The sequence below is a fragment of the Anolis carolinensis genome, chromosome 2 (genome assembly GCF_035594765.1).
Source record: "Anolis carolinensis isolate JA03-04 chromosome 2, rAnoCar3.1.pri, whole genome shotgun sequence".
Taxonomy (NCBI): Eukaryota; Metazoa; Chordata; class Lepidosauria; order Squamata; family Dactyloidae; genus Anolis; species Anolis carolinensis.
In genome coordinates, this window is record NC_085842.1 from 20,907,704 (window position 1) to 20,928,131 (window position 20,428).

Genomic DNA, 20,428 nt, shown 5'->3' on the forward strand with positions numbered 1-20,428 from the left:
TCATTTTCATGGTTTCTTCCTTTCTGTTTAAATTGTTCATGTGCTTGTGGATTTCAATGACTTCCCTGTGACATAATGGCTGTCAGACTACCTAAAGAAATTCTAGACCACTCTGGTAAACATTGTGTCAGACTACACAGGGAAGCCATTGAAATCCACCCTGGACTTTCCACTAATAATATATACACTCCACTTGCCTCACTAGTAACAGAATCTCTGGAAATGCTGGCCACAGATGCAAGCAAAACGTCAGGAGAGAATGCAGCTGGAACATGGCTTCATAGCCCCAAAAACTCACAGCAACCCAGTGAGTATGGCCATGAGTACAATGGCTGAATTTTATGGAGTCATGGAAGTTGTAGGTCTTTAACCTTTTCTACCAAGTAGTATTGCTTCCTCACTAAACTACAGCTCCCAGGATTGCTTAGCATTGAGCCACAACAATTGAAGTGATGTCAAGCTGCATTAATTCTACAATGTGGATGCACCTATTTCTGCTGCCCTGGAAACTAGGACTCAATGGAGCAATGGCTTCAAATTACAGGAAAAAATTCCACCTGAACATTAGGAAGAACTTCCTGACTGTAAGAGCCGTTCAGCAGTGGAACTCTTTACCTTGGAGTTTAGTTAAAGCTCCTTCTTTGGAGGCTTTTAAACAGAGACTGGATGGCCATCTTTCAGGGGTGCTTTGCTTGTGCTTTTCCTGCATGGAAGGGGCTTGGACTAGATGGCCCGTGCAGTCTCTTCCAACTCTGTGATTCTGTGAAACCCTGATCAATTTACCTGAGTGGCTATCTGAATCAGCTACTCCTGTTCCATCTGAGTCTTGAAAGAAGGGCTGCCATAGGTCTTCTTCTTCCTCTTTCCGAAAAGCCAGATTAAATTCAAGAACTGGTGAAGATAACAAGGAAAAGTCAGGAAAAATGAAGTCGAGCAGCACAAACAACTCTAGATACACAGGTTCTGGAAACCAAAGCTAACTGGTGTCTTCCGTGTTAACTCAGTTTGGAATTTCATCTGAATTTGGAGCAATCTCTCCATGCGAAAAGGGTTTACTATAGTGTTGAAGTCAGCTTAACCATTCTCGATCTCAGTCTGAATATTCCAAGGTTGTGAAACGTTTACTGTTGCTATTATGTGCCTTCGAGTCATTTCCAACTCATGGCAACTCTCAGGCCAAACTATCACAGTGTTTTCTTGGCAAGATTTGCCTTTGCCTTCTTCTGGGCTGAGAGATTGTCTTGCCCAAGGACACCCTGTGGGCTTCCATGTCCGAGCCAAGAATAAAATCCTTGTCTCTAGAAACATAAGGTGCATCTACATTGTAGAATTAATGCGGTTTGACACCACTTTAAGTGCCATGCTTTGGATGTTGGATTATGGATGTATGTGTATGAAATGTAAATCAAGTGTTTTTCTGCTGTTGTGCAAGAGTGTGTGTTTCAGCAATGAAACAGTTAACAGCAGGCTAGTTTTGACTGACAGCCTGTTGTGATTGCTATGACCTATCAGGCATGATTTCCGGCCTTGGAGGTCGGCAACTTCCTTCGGACTGAGGAATGTGTTTTTCTTATCTCTGAGTGTGTTGAGCTGGTGCTTGCCGAGGCAAGAGGCTATAGAAGAATGCCAGCTCAGAGCGATGGCTTTTGCTGTGCTTTGTAAATATGTATTATAGATATTGAATAAATGTTTGGACTTCAGACTACGGATGTGTTTGAGTCTGACATTTGAACAGAGGAATTGGTTAGGCAGACGATTGCAACCAATTCATCAGGGTGCTGGAGAAGATGATTGATGGAGTTTGGAGAAACCCACCAGGCACGCACCATGACCTTCACACTGACAATGGAATCATAGGGGTTGTACTTTTACCAGTTCTTTGGCATTCTGTCAAATAGTACTGGTGCTATTGAATCCTGGGATTTGTAGTTTGGTAAGGCACCAGCACTCTTCGTCAGTGAAGACTAAAGGCTTTGCAAAACTATCATTCCAAGGAAGTCCATAGCATTGAGCCATTGCAGCTAAAATGGTGTCAAACTGCAATAATTATATAGTGTAGATGCAGCCATAAACATCATAAAACTGTCAACACTGGTCGAAAAGGAATGAGGAAGTACTACCATCAAGGACTCGGTGTCACAAGTGGACAGTGAAGCAGCAGCTCCCCCTGTAGCCAGAATTGAGCATACCCTGACGACACTGTCTCTAACCCCTCAAATAGATTCAGATGTTTGAAGTTAAGGCAAGAACCCAAAGGGGATTCACTACCCCACCAACACGATGCAAGGATTGCTTCAAACTCTTACCGCTTATCAATTAGATGAGGGGAAAGTCTCCTTACCTAAGTAGGTCATGTTCCCGTAATTCTCCAGCATGACCTCCCGATAGAAGGCTCTTTGGTCTTGATCCAGAAGGGCCCATTCCGCTTCTGTGAAACACATGGCCACGTCCTCGAAGTTCACTGGCTTCAGCTAGGAGAACAAACCCCCAGTTAGAGTCCAATGTCGCCAAAATTATCTGAGGTATACAGCTAACCTTAGGCCATAAAAATGGATGGTGAGGCTTAGCCTGGAAATACTCCTTGTGAAGGAGACCTAGAAGTCTTAGTAGACCACAAGGTGAACATCGAGTCAACAGTGCAATGCAGCAGCTTAAAAAGCCAGTGCGATTCTAGGCTGCATTAAGAGGAGTATAGTGTTCAAATCCAAGGAAGTCCCAGTCCCAGTTTATTCTGCTTTGGTCAGACCTCTCATGGAATAATATTGTGTCCAGTTCTGGGTATCACAAGAAGGATATGTATCCAAAGGAGGGTGAACAAAATGGTCAGCTGAGGTGGCTGGGGATGTTTAGCTTGGAGAAAAGAAGGCTGAGAGAGGTTTTGTTCCTTTTCATGTTTCACTTTAGGAGAGAATGCTGCTGAAACATGGCCATACAGTCCAAAAAAAATCACAGCAACCCAGTGATTCTGGCCATGAGAGCTGTTGACAATACATTATATGTTTTATTTATTAACTGCTCCTCCTCATGGCTGAAGGAAGGATTTAAATTTTTTTTTTTTAGAACTACAGTAGAGTCTCACTTATCCAACATAAACGGGCCAGCAGAACGTTGGATAAGCGAATATGTTGGATAATAAGGAGGGATTAAGGAAAAGCCTATTACACATCAAATTAGGTTATGATTTTACAAATTAAGCACCAAAACATCAGGTTTTACAACAAATTTGACAGAAAAAGTAGTTCAATATGCAGTAATGGTATGTAGTAATCACTGTATTTACGAATTTAGCACCAAAATATTACGATGTTTTGAAAACATTGACTACAAAAATGTGTTGAATAATCCAGAATGTTGGATAAGCAAGTGTTGGATAAGTGAGACTCTACTGTAATTGGAAGGGCCAGGTCGTGGCACAGCTGGTTAGTAGCCAGCTACAATAAATCACTACTGACCAAGAGGTCATGAGATCGAAGCCTGGGTCAGATTAAGCTCTGGATCATTAATAGCCTAACTCGATGTTGACCTAAGCAGCTCGAAAGACAGTTGCATCTGTCAAGTAGAAAATTTAGGTACCGCTTTATGTGGGGAGACTAATTTAACTAATTTACAATACCATAAAACTGCCAACAGCGGGCGGAAAGGAACGAGAAAGTACTACCATCAAAGACTTGGTGTCACAAGTGGACGGTGAAGCAGCAGCTCCTCCTGTGGCCGGAATTGAGCATACCCTCATGAAGCCGGAAGCTGGAAAATGTGAAATTGCCTCTATTGTCTGTCTATATGTCATATGTCTAATGACACTGAATGTTTGCCATTTATATGTGCATTCTAATCTGCCCTGAGTCCCCTTCGGGGTGAGAAGGGTGGAATATCAGTACTGTAAATACGAGGGTTGAATGAAAAGTAATGCCTCCACCTTCTGGCAGCACTGGTCTGCGGCAGGTACTGGCTTGTTCAGTAGACTCTCCTCTACAGGTCCATTTGGTGGGAAGACTTAGCATTGAACGGTTGTGTTGTTAAAGTGCAAAGTATGGAACCCTGCGCAGACGGTCGGTCCATGTGACTTAAGCAACATGCAGTCAATAAATTCTTGACCGCAGAAGGTGTCACCCCAAAGGAGATTCATCAGAGAATGCAAGCTGTTTATGGAGATTGTGTTGATGTGAGTCCTGTGTGTCATTTAAAGATGTTGAGGTGGGAACATCTCACTTGCATGACAAACAAAGAGTTGGACGTCCTGTGACAGCAACCACCGAGTTTCACAAGCAAAAGGTTGACAGATTAATTCAGGATGATCATCGTATCACTCAGAGAGAAATTTCTAGTATCATCGGCATTTCACAAGAACGTGTGGGTCTCATTATTGCTTTGCTTGGCTATCGGAAGATCTGTGAACGATGGAGGCTGTGAGACGGCGGTTGCAGAAACAGAGTGTCGACTTCTTCCGTGACGGCTTCAGAAAACTTGTTCATCGTTGGCAGAAATGTATCCAATTGTCTGGTGATGATGTGGAAAAGCGAATAGTGGTAGTCGAACAGCACATTCTAAGGATTATTTCTGTATTTGATTTATTAGAATATTCCCATCCAAACCCAAGTAACGAAGGTATGACGGGAAACCTCATACCTGAGTGGGATCTCCTGTGTTCCTCTGCCGGGTTGGATAAAGAGGAGACCGTCCCGACTGGACCAGCGGCAGCATCATTCCCATCTCTGTGTGCAAAGCAAGTGCAAGAAGTTAACTTTCAGTATCACCTATTCTGTTTCAACAATAAAAAGGAGTGGAAACCTTATGCCAGGTGTGGGCCAACTTGGGCCCTCCGTCCAGGTGTTTCGGACTTCAACTCCCACCATTCCTAACAGCCTCAGGCCCTTTCCTTTTCCCCCTCAGCCGCTTAAGCGGCTGAGGGGGAAAAGGAAAGGGCCTGAGGCTGTTAGGAATGGTGGGAGTTGGAGTCCAAAACACCTGGAAGGGAGGGCCCAAGTTCTTCGGGGCTTCTAGTTCCCCAAGTGGGTGCTGCTTACCCAAGGAGACCACGTTCCCGTAATTTTCCATCATGACCTCCCGATAGACGGCTCTTTGGTAGAGGTTGAGGAGGGCCCATTCTGCCTGGGAGAAGTAGACGGCCACCTCTTCAAAGGATACCATCTGCAAGAAGAACCAAACCTCCAGTTAGGGTGGACCTTCAGTGTATGTATGTATATATGTGTGTGTGTGTGTGTATATATATATATATATATGCTTTTCTACTTCCAGATAAATCCCATACCTGTATATAGACGGCTGCGTCCTTTTTTCTTTTCGGATGAGAAGCAGACCATTCGTACCGAACCAACGATGCCATTCTCTTTCCTAGCGGTGTACAAGAGGCAAATCAGAAAACCAGTTGTTTTGGAGTCTAAATGAAACCCTTGGCATTTCTATTTCATTCAATACAGGCCTTGTGTGTGTTATACTAACACTTTGACTGCCATAGGAACGTTCTGTGAAAGATCTCCTTCTGTCCCAACTGCCACTGCCTTGGCTTCAGAGGGAGGGGAGAAGAGAGAGGCAGTGCTACACCATCCCTGGTAATATAATAATATAATAATAATAAAACTTTATTTATACCCCGCCACCATCTCCCCAATGGGGACTCGGGGCGGCTAACATGGGGCCATGCCCAGAGCAATACAACATAATAAAATATAAGAACAACATATCATAACACCATTTAAAATACAATAAATAATAATAAACAGAACATCAAGAAATCAAAAAAAAACAAAAAACAATAAATCAAGGGCAGGCCGCTTGAACACAAAGATAAAACCCGGAGTGAGAGGGACAGAGAAGTACTCCACTATGGGCAGGGACATTTGGAAGGGGTAATCTAGAGGATAGATGTTCGGAGGGGAGTAATACGGAGATATATGACAGACATTACTCACCGAAAGCACAATGGAAGAGCCATGTTTTTAATTCTCTCCTAAAAGCTAACAGAGTGGGAGCTTGCCTTATTTCAGTGGGAAGTGAGTTCCACAATCGGGGGGCCACAGCAGAGAAGGCCCTCTCCCTTGTACTTACAAGGCGAGCCTGGGATATAGGCAATGGTGATAACAGGGCCTCTCCGGATGATCGCAAGGAACGGGCAGGTTTATGGAAGGAGATACGATCACGGAGGTAGGTGGGTCCCAAACCGTTCAGGGCTTTATAGATGATGGTCTGCACCTTGAATTGGGACCGGAAGATGAACGGCAGCCAGTGGAGCTCCTTAAACAAGGGAGTGGATCTCTCCCTGTAATTTGCCCCCGTTATTAATCTGGCTGCCGAGCGTTGGACCAGTTGTAATTTCCGGGCCGTCTTCAAGGGAAGCCCCACGTAGAGTGCATTACAGTAGTCCAGTCTGGAGGTAACTAGGGCATGGACCACCGTGGTCAAATCAGACTTCACGAGGTATGGTCGCAGTTGGCGCACAAGTTTGAGTTGTGCGAAAGCCCTCCCGGCCACCGCCGACACCTGAGCCTCAAGCGTCAACGCTGAATCCAGGAGGACCCCCAAACTGCGGACCTGTGATTTCAGGGGGAGTGCAACCCCGTCCAGCACAGGTTGCCACCCAATACCCCGATCCGACGCACGACTGACCAGGAGGGCCTCTGTCTTGTCAGGATTGATCCTCAGCTTGTTCCTCCTCATCCAGTCCGCCACAGCAGCCAGGCACTGGTTCAGCACCCGAGGGGCTTCCTTGGAGTCAGGTGGAAAGGAATAGTGGATTTGCGTGTCATCTGCGTAGAGATGGCAACGCCCTCCAAAACTCCGGATGACCTCTCCCAGCGGTTTCATGTAGATGTTAAATAGCATGGGGGATAAAATAGACCCCTGCGGAACCCCACAGGTCAATGGCCAGGGGTCTGAGCAGGTGTCCCCCAGCTTCACCATCTGGGAACGACCCTCCAGGAAGGACTGGAGCCACAGCAGAACCGTGCCACCGAGCCCCATCCCGGAGAGCCTCCCCAGAAGGATACCATGGTCGATGGTATCGAAAGCCGCTGAGATATCCAGGAGAACCAGCAGGGTCACACTCCCCCTGTCCAGCTCCCTGCGGAGGTCATCCACCAAGGCGACCAAAGCCGTCTCGGTACTGTGCCCAGGCCTGAAGCCAGACTGCGAGCGGTCCAGAAAATCAGTGTCATCGAGGAACTCCTGGAGCTGCGTGGCAACCACCCGCTCCAGAACCTTGCCCAAAAATGGAAGGTTGGAGATTGGTCTGTAATTGTCACAAACCAATGGGTCTAGCGAGGTCTTTTTTAGCAACGGTTTTACCACCGCTTGCTTAAAGCAGGATGGAAATGACCCCTGACCCAAGGAGGCATTTATTATGGCCACAAACCACTCCAACAGCCCATCTTTGGCCAGTTTAACCAACCAAGAGGGACAAGGATCCAGAGCACAAGTGGTCGCCCTCACAGACCCAAGAATCCCCTCCACGTCATCAGGAAGAACAAGCCGGAAAGAATCCCATAAGATGGAACCGACAGGTGCCTCAGTTACCTCCGCTGAAACCACAGTCAAGCTGGAGTCCAACTCATGACGTATCTGAGCAACTTTGCCTGCGAAATGGTGTGCGAAATCGCTACACCGAGTTGCCAAGTCATCGGGAAGCTCCTGGGCCTCAGGAGGCCGCAGGAGCTCTCCAACAACTCGGAACAACTCCGATGGCCTATTGGCTGCAGACGCTATGCGGGCAGTCGTGAAAGCTTTCCTGGCTGCTCGCAGAGCCACGGAGTAAGCCTTAATAGCGGCTTTAGCCCGTGCTTGGTCGGACACATCCTGAGATTTTCTCCAGATGCACTCTAGTCCCCTCCTCGTACGCTTCATCACGGCCAGCTCCTCAGTGAACCAAGGAGTCGACGTGACTCTACGCAGCGAAAGGGGACGTTCGGGAGCGATCGTGTCAAGTGCCCTTGCCAACTCGCTGTTATAACGATCAGCCAGGACATCAACAGGATCGCCAGTCTCCAGAACAGGAAGATCCCCAAGAGACCTCAGAAGTCCATCCGGATCCATCAGCCTCCTGGGGCGGACCATCTTAATGGGTCCACCACCCCTGCGGAGGTTAGAAGCCACGGCGAAACTTAAACAGATCAGATGATGGTCAGACCATGACAATGGAAGAATATTTTGCTCTTCCACTCTGACTGTCCCACTGTCCACAATAAAAACCAGGTCCAACGTGTGTCCCGCCTGATGTGTGGGCCCAGATATAACTTGAGTCAGCCCCATGGTCGTCATGGCAACCATGAAATCCTGAGCTGCACCTGTTAATGTGGTCTCGGCATGGATGTTAAAGTCTCCCAAAACTATGAGTTGTTGGGAGACCAAGGCCGCATTAGAGACCACTTCTGCTAGCTCACGCAGGGAGACTGCTGGGTCGCGGGGTGGACGGTACACCAACAGAATCCCCAAGCTGTCTCGGGCTCCCACCTTCAGCAGGACACATTCAAACCCCATAGATTGTGGAACGGTGCATCTGATCAGGGCGATAGACTGCCGGAAGATCACCGCAACTCCACCTCCCCGCCCCTCCACCCTGGCCTGCTGATCAGGGCCGGCCCCACTCATGCGGCAGCTGACGCCGCCGCCTCGGGCGCAGGCCCGGGGGGGCGCCGTCAGGCTGGGCGGGAGGCGGGGCACCGCCCTGACGGTGCCCCGCCTCCCGCCCAGTGCGCCCTGGCCCGTCTGGCCTGCTTGAAAAGGCCAGACGGGCGAGCGGGAGTAGCGTGGGAGGCGGGGCCAGCTCTGACGCCGCTCCCCCCCCCCGCCCAGCGTGCCTTGGCCCCGCCTCCCACGCTGCGTGGGAGGCAGGGCCAAGGCACGCTGGGCGGGGGGGGAGCGGCGTCAGAGCTGGCCCCGCCTCCCACGCTACTCCCGCTCGCCCGTCTGGCCTTCCTAGAAGGCCAGAAAGCAGCGGAGGTCCCTCCAGGCCGCGATTGCGGCCTGGAGGGACCTCCGCTGCTTTCTGGCCTGGTAGGAAAGGCCAGACGGGCGAGCGGGAGTAGCGGAGGCGGAGCCAGCTCTGACGCCGCTCCCCCCCGCCCAGCGTGCCTTGGCCCTGCCTCGGGAGGCGGGGCCAAGGCACGCTGGGCGGGGGGGGAGCGGCGTCAGAGCTGGCTCCGCCTCCGCTACTCCCGCTCGCCCGTCTGGCCTTTCCTACCAGGCCAGAAAGCAGCGGAGGTCCCTCCAGGCCGCAATCGCGGCCTGGAGGGACCTCCGCTGCTTTCTGGCCTTCTAGGAAGGCCAGACGGGCGAGCGGGAGTAGCGTGGGAGGCGGAGCCAGCTCTGACGCCGCTCCCCCCCCGCCCAGCGTGCCTTGGCCCTGCCTCCCACGCAGCGTGGGAGGCGGGGCCAAGGCACGCTGGGCGGGGGGGGAGCGGCGTCAGAGCTGGCTCCGCCTCCGCTACTCCCGCTCGCCCGTCTGGCCTTTCCTACCAGGCCAGAAAGCAGCGGAGGTCCCTCCAGGCCGCAATCGCGGCCTGGAGGGACCTCCGCTGCTTTCTGGCCTGCTAGGAAGGCCAGACGGGCGAGTGGGAGTAGCGTGGGAGGCGGGGCCAACTCTGGCCCCGCCCCCCCGCCCAGCGTGCCCTGGCCCCGCCTCCCACGCAGCGCCAGGGCCAGGGCACGCTGGGCGGGGGCGGGGCCAACTGTGGCCCCGCCCCCTCACTAATCGCCATGGCCCCGCCTCCCACGCAGCGTGGGAGGCGGGGCCAGGGCGCGGGAGGCGGGGCCGGTGGCGGGGGCGCTTTTCAGCACCCCCGCTTCCCATTAAAAATTATCTCCGGCCGGCCCTGCTGCTGATGGACCCCGAAACCCGGTGGACACAGCTGGGTGAGATTCACCCCACCCGGTTCATCCAACCAAGTCTCGGTAATACATGCCAGATCCGCCCCCTCATCCAGGATCAAATCCTGGATGATAGCTGTCTTACCATTGACGGATCTGGCATTCAGAAGCAGGACCTTAAGGTTGAGGGGTCTGTCCTGGAGACTACCACACCTATTCCTCTCCAGGGTCGCAATAACTCTGTTGCGCTTCTCCCTGGGTTGTTGGTGACCGTTCTTCCTTCTCCCCCACACCACCTCAATGGGCCCCCCCACGTGAGAACCCTCCTCCTCCTGAGGGATTGGCTTGTTGAGATTGCCAATTGAAGGGGATAGTCAGCTATCCTGGGATGAAAGGCCTCCAAGTGTATTTGATTGTTTAAAAGAGAGGCTTATCTCCGCTGGTATGAGAGAGGAGGAGTCATCTAATATGATAACATCATCTAATGAGGGAGGGGGACTAGGCACAGCTAATGACTGATGACAGGGCTGGGGGGTAGAACAGACATGGCTTGAAATTAGAGACTCTTGTATTTCACGAGTCAGTCCAATGTCTAGGGGGCGGATCACTGGGTCTACTAATACCCTCTTAAGAATGATACCCCATTGTTGGAGTTTAGGCCCGTACAAAAACAGTTCTTCCAGTAACATTCTATCCTCCAGTCCAATGAGAAGACATAAGGAGCGGTTCCAAGATTGATAGTCTCTGCGAAGCCAGTCAATGGTCTTGATCTTCACTTCCGACCGGCTCATAGAAAGAATTTGAGAGAGAGATATATGGACAGCTCGCTTTGATGACCATCTGCCTCTATTTAGCAAAGAGTCTGAGACTTCCACTGCCACCTTGTTGGTTCGCAACAGATTGCAGGAAGTATCTCGAGATTGTCCAAACAGTTCTGGGGACAGTGTGTTGTTTGTCCTTTGGGAGACTCTATTAATTTCCTTCCAGGCCACCCTCCCCTGACCCTCTTTCCCAGATACTAGCCCATCCCCATCCTTGGCCACTTCCAAATCTGATCTATTAACTACTTTCTGCTCCTCTAGCTTTATTTTTCCATGGTCTTCCAGAGCGTTTAGTTCCTCATTGATGTTAGTGGAACTGGTTGGTACAGTTGTTATAATGTCTATAGGAGAAGGGTTTGTCGCAATCAGGGAGATTCCCTTGAAAAGATGATCAATTTTCTTGTTCAGTGTTTCCAGTTGATACAAAACAGTGCTGAACGATTTTCCCAACAAATCACATAGGTGAAGTAGTTCATTTTCCTTCGGAAATTCCTGCCAACTCATTCCTAATACTTCCTCAAAAACCTTCCTATAGTAACCACTCTAATCTTTCAAAATTAACACACATATAAGCAGATGAAAGGTCTTTTCTCCATCCCAACTGCCACTGCCTGACCTTGGAGAGGAGAGGCAGACACAGCTTCTTCAATCCTGGACCTAGGAGCAGACAAAACTGCCACTGCCTTTTTTTGCATCCCAACTGCCACTGTCTTTTCTCCATCCCAACCACCACTGCCCATTCTCCATCCCAACTGCCACTGATTATTCTCTGTCCCAACTGCCACTGCCCATTCTCTGTCCCAACTGCCACTGCCTATTCTCCATCCCAACCGCCACTGCCCATTCTCCATCCCAATTGCCACTGATCATTCTCTGTCCCAACTGCCACTGCCCATTCTCCATCCCAACTGCCACTGCCCATTCTCCATCCCAACTGCCACTGATTATTCTCTGTCCCAACTGCCACTGCCCATTCTCTGTCCCAACTGCCACTGCCTATTCTCCATCCCAACCGCCACTGCCCATTCTCCATCCCAATTGCCACTGATCATTCTCTGTCCCAACTGCCACTGCCCATTCTCCATCCCAACTGCCACTGCCCATTCTCCATCCCAACTGCCACTGATTATTCTCTGTCCCAACTGCCACTGCCCATTCTCTGTCCCAACTGCCACTGCCTATTCTCCATCCCAACCGCCACTGCCCATTCTCCATCCCAATTGCCACTGATCATTCTCTGTCCCAACTGCCACTGCCCATTCTCCATCCCAACTGCCACTGCCCATTCTCCATCCCAACTGCCGCTGATTATTCTCTGTCCCAACTGCCACTGCCCATTCTCTGTCCCAACTGCCACTGCCTATTCTCCATCCCAACCGCCACTGCCCATTCTCCATCCCAATTGCCACTGATCATTCTCTGTCCCAACTGCCACTGCCCATTCTCCATCCCAACTGCCACTGCCCATTCTCCATCCCAACTGCCACTGATTATTCTCTGTCCCAACTCCCACTGCCCATTCTCTGTCCCAACTGCCACTGCCTATTCTCCATCCCAACCGCCACTGCCCATTCTCCATCCCAATTGCCACTGATCATTCTCTGTCCCAACTGCCACTGCCCATTCTCCATCCCAACTGCCACTGCCCATTCTCCATCCCAACTGCCACTGATTATTCTCTGTCCCAACTGCCACTGCCCATTCTCTGTCCCAACTGCCACTGCCTATTCTCCATCCCAACCGCCACTGCCCATTCTCCATCCCAATTGCCACTGATCATTCTCTGTCCCAACTGCCACTGCCCATTCTCCGTCCCAACTGCCATTGCCCATTCTCCATCCCAACTGCCACTGCTCATTCTCCATCCAAACTGCCACTGCTCATTCTCTATCCCAACTGCCACTGCTCATTCTCCATCACAACTGCCACTGCCTATTCTCCATCCCAATTGCCACTGCTCATTCTCCGTCCCAACTGCCACTGCCTTTTCAGGGTACTGAAACTTCTACAGGGTACTGTACTTCTACTGTGCCCTTCTCACCCCTGAAGGGGGACCCAGGGCAGCTTACAAACTATGGCAATAATTCCATGCCAGATCCAGACAATAACAATACAGTATCAGTAAAACACAGTATTATAAAACTGTACAAAACATATACATATCAAATTAAAATGGTCTTTCAAACTATTGAAGCATAGCAAACAGATCAAAAGTCTAGCACCAACTGAGCTTTGTAAACATTGAACTAACTGCCACTCCCTTTTCTCCATACCAACTGTGGCTGCTCATTCTCCATCCCAACTGCCACTGCCTATTCTCCATCTCAACTGCCACTGTCTTTTCTCCCTCCTAACTGCCACTTCCTTTTCTCCCTCCTAACTGCCACTTCCTTTTCTCCATCCTAACTGCCACTGACTTTTATCCATCCCAATCACTATTGACTTTTCTCCATCCGAACTGCCACTAACATTTCTACATCCTAACTGCCATTGATTTTTCTCCATCCTAACTGCCACTACTTTTATCCATCCCAACTGCCACTGTCCTTTCTCCATCTCAACTGCCACTGACATTTCTCCATCCTAACTGCCATTGATTTTTCTCCATCCTAACTGCCACTACTTTTATCCATCCCAAGTGCCACTGATCTTTCTCCAACCTAACTGCCACTGCCTTTTCTCCATCTCCACTGCCACTTCCTTTTCTCCATCCCAGTTGCCATTACCTTTTCTCTATCTCCACTGCCACTTCCTTTTCTCCATCCCAGTTGCCATTACCTTTTCTCTATCTCAACTGCCACTGCCTTGGCCTGGAGGGAGAGCAGAAGATGCAGGCACAGCTCCAATATGCCTGGGCCCAGAAACAGATGAAATTCCATACCACCTGCCACTGCCATTTCTCCATCCCAACTGCCACTGCCTTTTCTCCATCCCAACTGCCACTATCCTTTCTCCATCCCAACTGCCACTGTCCTTTCTCCATCCCAACTGTCACAGCCTTTTCTCCATCCCAACTGCCACTGTCCTTTCTCCATCCCAACTGCCACAGCCTTTTCTCCATCCCATATCCCACTGCCTTAACCTTGGAGGGAAAGAAGAGGCAACCACATCTCCATCAAACCTGGGCTCAGAAACAGAAGAAAGGTCCTCCGTATGTACCAACTTCCACTGCCCTGGACTCAGAGGGAAAAGAAGAAGTATCTGCTGAACCTAATCCTCCTTTGTACACTGCCACCCCCTTTTCCTTTTGTGATATGTCTACATTAGATTCTAAGACAGAGGGATGGTTTTCATTGTTCTCTACATTGTAAAGCTCCATGCACTGTGGATGTTCCTTGTTACGTGGTTGTATGAGGTACAGGAGCCTTCTCCAAGTTCCCCTTTGGCGACCCTACCTTCATCCTATTGACCTCAGTCCATACATTCTCTTTGCCAGTCTCAATTAGAATAGATGTGTTAAATAAATAGGAGTTACTTATGCCTTGATTCAAGTTGGGAACAAGCCATGGGATTCAGAATAGTCCCTCAACCTCACTTCAAAGTCTGGTTGCTTCTTGCCTGGGGGAATCCTTTGTTGAGAGGTGTTAGCGGCCCTGATTGTTTCATGTCTGGAATACCCCTGTTTTTGAGTGTTGTTCTTAATTTACTGTCCTGATTTCAGAGTTTTTTAAATACTGGTAGCAGGCATTTAGAATTACAGAATCATAGAACTGTAGAGTTGGAAGAGACCTCATGGGCCATCCAGTCCAACCCCCTGCAAGAAACAGGAAAATCTCATACAAGAAGCCAGCCTTTGAAGCTGAAAGGCCATTCAATGCTAATTAAGATGATCAATTGCAACATTCACACTTTTCTCAGACAAGAGTTTTTTCTCCCACCCTGGACTTTCCACAGATATATAAACCTCACTTGCCTAGTTTCCAACAGACCTTGCAACTTCTGAGGATGCCTGTCATAGATGTGAGTGAAACGTCAGGAGAGAATGCTTCTGGAACATGGCCATACAGCCTGGAAAACTCACAGCAAGCCAGTGATTCTGGACATGAAAACCTTCAACAACACATTAGGCTCCATATTAGCGGATCATTCATAATACACTATTATTGTTGTTATTTGTTGTTGCATGCCTTCAAGCCATTGATGGTGACTCCAAGACAACCATATCACAAGATTTTCAGGAGCTGAGAGTACGTGGCTTGACCAAGATCACCCAATGGGTTTCGAAGCAAGATCTCCGGAGCCATAGTCCGAGGCTCAAACTAATGCATCACACAATTATTGTGCTATTTCAGTACCATGGCAACCTTTTATGCAATCGGAGGCTGGTCATTTAGGGAGGCACTCAGCTCCAATGGCTGAAAAATCTACCAATTTCTCCTGGAACTGCCAAGATAAACTGGAATCATAACCCCATCATTGCATCCTGTAAACAGGTCCCTATGTTGGGTGAAAGAGGGAGAGGATGGATTTCATCCAAAGTAGACCCACAGAAGGGATTCAAATTGCTAAGAGATGCATCAAGCAAATGCCATAGATACAATGGGTCTTCTCTGGCAAGGATTAACTCATGGGATAGAAGACTTTAGGAAAGAAGCATATCCGATAAAGTGGAATCACATCACAATCATTGCATCCTATGTTAGATGCAAAAGGAAGGGGAAACATGAATTTCATCTAAAGTCACCAAGGATTGTGTTGTCGAAGGCTTTCATGGCCAAAATCACAGGATTGCTGTGTGTTTTCCGGGCTGTATGGCCATGTTCCAGAAGTATTCTCTCCTGACGTTTCGCCCACATCTATGGCAGGCATCCTCAGAGGTTGTGAGACATATGAAGAAAATAAGCAAGGAAGGTTTATATATCTTTGGGGGAGTCACCACAGCATGAGGAACTGTATTAAAGGGTTGCGGCATTAGGAAGGTTGAGAACCACTGGCTTAACCCATAGAAGGAAGCTTTCCTTGGATAAAATCCTTGTTATGCTCCCCCTCTATTCTGCCTTGGTCAGACCACACCTGATATCACACTGTGTCCAATTTTGGGCACCGCAGTTGAAGGGAGATGTTGACAAGCTGGAAAGAGTCCAGAGGAGGGCAAATAAAATGATCAAGGGTCTGGAGAACAATCCCTATGAGGAGTGGCTTAAAGAGCTGGGCATGTTTAGCCTGCAGAAGAGAAGGCTGAGAGGAGACATGATGAGAGCCATGTATAAATTTGTGAGAGGAAGTCATAGGGAGGAGGGAGCAAGCTTGTTTTCTGCTGCCCTGGAGAGTAGGACATGGAGCAATGGCTTCAAACTACAGGAAAGGAGATTCCACCTGAACATCAGGAAGAACTTCCTCACTGTGAGAGCTGTTCAGCAGTGGAACTCTCTGCCGTGAAGTGTGGTGGAGGCTCCTTCTTTGGAGGCTTTTAAGCAGAGGCTGGATGGCCATCTGTCGGGGGTGCTTTGAATGAGATTTCCTGCTTCTTGGCAGGACTGGATGCCCCTTGAGGTCTCTTCCAACTCTATTATTCTATGATTCTATCTTGAGACATAATGAAGAAGAAGGAGCTACGATCAAATGATGGACAGCAGTGGTACATTTCATCCGGCAGAGTCCCTAGATCCATTTGGAGGAGGAAAGGCACAAAACTTTAATGTCGCATTAGAAAACCATACAAAAGAATCATTTAAACTCTGATTCAATGTACAGTAGGGTCTCAGTTATCCAACACTCGCTTATCCAACACATTTTTGTAGTCAATGTTTTCAATACATAGTGATATTTTGGTGCTAAATTCGTAAATACAGTAGAGTCTCACTTATCCAAGCTAAACGGGCCGGCAGAAGCTTGGATAAGTGAATATCTTGGATAATAAGGAGGGATTGAGGAAAAGCCTATTAAACATCAAATTAGGTTATGATTTTACAAATTAAGCACCAAAACTTCATGTTATACAATTTGACAGAAAAAGTAGTTCAATACGCAGTAATGTTATGTTGTAATTACTGTATTTACGAATTTAGCGCCAAAATATCACGATATATTGAAAACATTGACTACAAAAATGGCTTGGATTATCCAGAGGCTTGGAAAAGCGAGGCTTGGATAAGTGAGACTCTACTGTACAGTAATTAATTACTACATAGCATTACTGCGTATTGAACTACTTTTTCTGCCAAATTTGTTGTATAACATGATGTTTTGATGCTTAATTTGTAAAATCATAACCTAATTTGATGTTTAATAGGCTTTTCCTTAATGCCTACTTCCAACATATTCGCTTATCCAACATTCTGCTGGCTCGTTTATGTTGGATAAGTGAGACTGTACTGTATATATTCTTTTGCCATGGACAGCTATTTCTACCGGTAGCATCTATCATCATCAACACCTAAAGGGCTTTGTCAATGTCCACTTACCTTGCCCAGAGTGGAGATGCCCCGTAATCCCCGTCAGTGTATCTCTTCATTTGCTTTCTCTTCCCAGCATCTTCCCCATCCTGGCCTTTATTGGGACTCAAAATAAAGCCGGCCCTGATGTTTATTTGGACCACCGGCTCTATATCTCTGTTTGTTGCCTTTCACCTCTGGCACTCACCAGCTGCAGGGTTTCAAAACAACTCCAGATTGGTTCTCAGGCAGAAAAGATCTTATTTTTTGGGGGAAAAAATAGCCATTTGCAGCCAAGAAGCGGGCTTTCCTTTGTGTGCCTCTCTGGGGACCACGCATCCCAGCCCCTCCGGGAGACCCCAAGAGACACACAGCCCCTCTAACAAAGCAACCTGATCATTTTTGGGGGGAGAGTGGAGGGCAGGAAGACAGCCCTTGGCACTCTGGGAGTTGTAGTCTTTCCCTCCTCCTCTGCCCAAACCCAGAGGTTTCTGGGAGGAGTAGTTTCATCCCAGCCACATGGTGTGCCGGAGATGTGCCTTCAAGGCACCTGTTGATGGTACGGCAACCCACATACATCTTATAGGGTTTATAGCAGATTCCCAGATTAGTTTAGTGTTAACACCTTATTTTATTTTATTTTTTTTTTGGTTATTTAATACAGTGGAGTCTCACTTATCCAACACTCGCTTATCCAACATTCTGGATTATCCAACGCATTTTTGTCGTCAATGTTTTCAATATATCGTGATGGTTTGGTGCTAAATTTGTAAATACAGTAATTACTACATAGCATTACTGTGTATTGAACTACTTTTTCTGCCAAATTTGTTGTATAACATGATGTTTTGGTGCTTAATTTGTAAAATCATAACCTAATTTGATGTTTAATAGGCTTCTCCTTAATCTCTCCTTATTATCCAACATATTCACTTATCCAATGTTCTGCCGGCCCGTTTACGTTGGATAAGCGAGACTCTACTGTATTTAATATTTATTTTACTTAAGTGATATTTGTCTTTACTGTTCTAGGTAAAGATAGGTAAAGGTTTTCAATGAAACGTAAAAAGGATAGTGTGGTATGTAATGTGTGAGTGCTATGTTCGTAATATAATATTTCTTCTATATAAACAACTTTTAGTGACACTTGTAATGCAAGCTGCCAAAGAAGGGGATTATGGTATCTTATTAATATCAATCAAAATTGGATTTGATTAGAAACAGTGGTAGATCATAGCCCTCTAGAATCCTTTACATTTACTGATAGTATATATCACAATGAATATTTTACTTTAGGTATCCACTACCTGTATTTACTTTGACTACATTAGTATGATTCTTAACATACATGGAATACACTCAGTAACACTTACACAGGTATTCTGGAAAAAACTATTCCTCTTTATAGTTTCAGTGTCAGTTCTGTCAAATAAAAATCAAAACCAGACAAAGTCTTATTGTTGACTTAATAACAATCAAAATAGTTGTCGCAGCATTGAATCGAGGTAAATAAACAGTTCTTAACATATATATGTACAACAAGACAACCCTTCACATAAGTGTTAACATAAAACTGTTGTAATCTCTAGATTGAGGTAAAGGTTTTCCCTTGACATTAAGTCCAGTCATGTCTGACTCTGGGGGTTGGTGCTCATCTCCATTTCTAAGCCAAAGAGCCAGCGTTGTCCGTAGACACCTCCAAGGTCATGTGGCCGGCATGACTGCGTGGAGCGCCATTACCTTCCCGCCAGAGCAGTACCTATTGATCTACTCATATTGGCATGTTTTCGAACTGCTAGGTTGGTAGGAGCTGGAGCTAACAGCAGCCGCTCACGCCGCTCCTGGGGATTGAACCTGGGATTTTACATAGGATTTGTGCTAATGTAGCACAAATCCTATGTAAAATCATACTACATATTTTTGACATTGATATTGAAATCTGAAATATATACAGAAAGTCTTTACTCACAGAAAGTGACTAGCAAAGAAACTACCTTTGAGGGGTTTTTTTTTGCCAATTCCTTTCATCTGAAACAGAGCCTAAAGAACCAGGCATGACTTTGAAAATATTATCAAAAAATGTCCCCCCAAAAACAAACCTTGATAAAAGGCACCACATGGTACGATCCCTTCGTAAGACAAAATGCATCTACACCAAGCAAGGTAAACGTCAGCCCTCCGTAGGCTGTTAAGAATTATGGGAGTTGAAGTCCAAAACACCTGGAAGGCCAAAGTTTTCCTAGAGCCTGACAACACCACTTTGACTCAATGCTGTTGAATCATAAGATAAAGGTTTTCCGCTGACGTTAAGTCCAGTCGTGTCTGACTCTGGGGGTTGGTGCTCATCTCCATTTCTAAGCCGAAGAGCCGGCGTTCTCCATAGACACCTTCAAGGTCATGTGGCCGGCATGACTGCATGGAGTGACGTTACCTTCTCGCCAGAGCAGTACCTATTAATCTACTCACATTTGCATGTTTTCGAACTGCTAGGTTGGCAGAAGCTGGAGCTAACAGCGGGCACTCACTCCGCTCCCAGGATTTGAACCTGCGACCTTTTGGTCTGCAAGTTCAGCATCTCAGTGCTTTAACACACTTCGCCACCGGGGCTCCTTCATGTTGAATCATATAAGTTGTAATTTTACAAGGTCTTTAGACTTCTCTGCCAAACTACAACTTCTATGGTCCCATACATTGAGTTGTGGAGTTTAATGTGTTGTCAGACTGCTTTAATTATACAGTGGAGATGCACCTGTAGCCAGGTATACAAAGCATTAGTGTTGCTTTCCAATGGCACAATGCTACAGAGCTCATGCTGCCCAGGCTGTGCCGAAGGATGACTCTCTTTCACTGGGAGGGTCAATCCTTTTCCAAATATCCTAAAGGCACCAGGTCCCATCTGTTCTTGGAAGCTAAGCAGGGCCAGCCCTGGTTGGTACATGGATGGCAGACCACCAGGTGCTGTAGTCTATATGTCAGAGCAGGCATGGGCAAACTTTGGTCGGTAGGCTGTTAGGAATTGTGGGAGTTGAAGTCCAAACACCTGGAGGGCCGAAGTTTGCCCATGCCCGTGCCAGAGGTGTCAGAGATGACACAGCCATCTCTGAGTATTCCTTGCCTAGAAAACCTTATGAAGTTCATGAGGTTGCCATAAGTCAAAAGGCCCCGTGCCAGCCAGGAACAAGGTTCGGTACCACGGAGAGCTCCATTCAGTCCAGGATTAAAGCCTACAGTGGATCCGTTGCTTCTGGTACAAGAGACCACCAACTACTGTGTGTGTGTGTGTGTGTGTATAAAATTTCATTTTTATTGTGTTAAAGGTGATATTACAGTAAAAGCAAGGAAAACATAATAAATAAAGGATAGTGAGAGAAAGTGCCGATAAATAGAAAAAAAAGGGGGGGGGGAGGGAGAAAG

General features: G+C 47.6%; 1 protein-coding gene across 1 annotated transcript in view; it reads right to left on the reverse strand.

Annotated features, from left to right (window-relative positions):
- Positions 1-20,428, reverse strand: part of LOC100555239 (zinc finger protein 729) — a 46,014-nt gene that overhangs the window by 3,517 nt on the left and 22,069 nt on the right. The window contains 4 exon segments of the mRNA XM_062969300.1: positions 784-891; positions 2,342-2,471; positions 4,627-4,712; positions 5,025-5,166. Coding sequence (XP_062825370.1) covers positions 784-891; positions 2,342-2,471; positions 4,627-4,712; positions 5,025-5,166 — 466 coding nt within the window.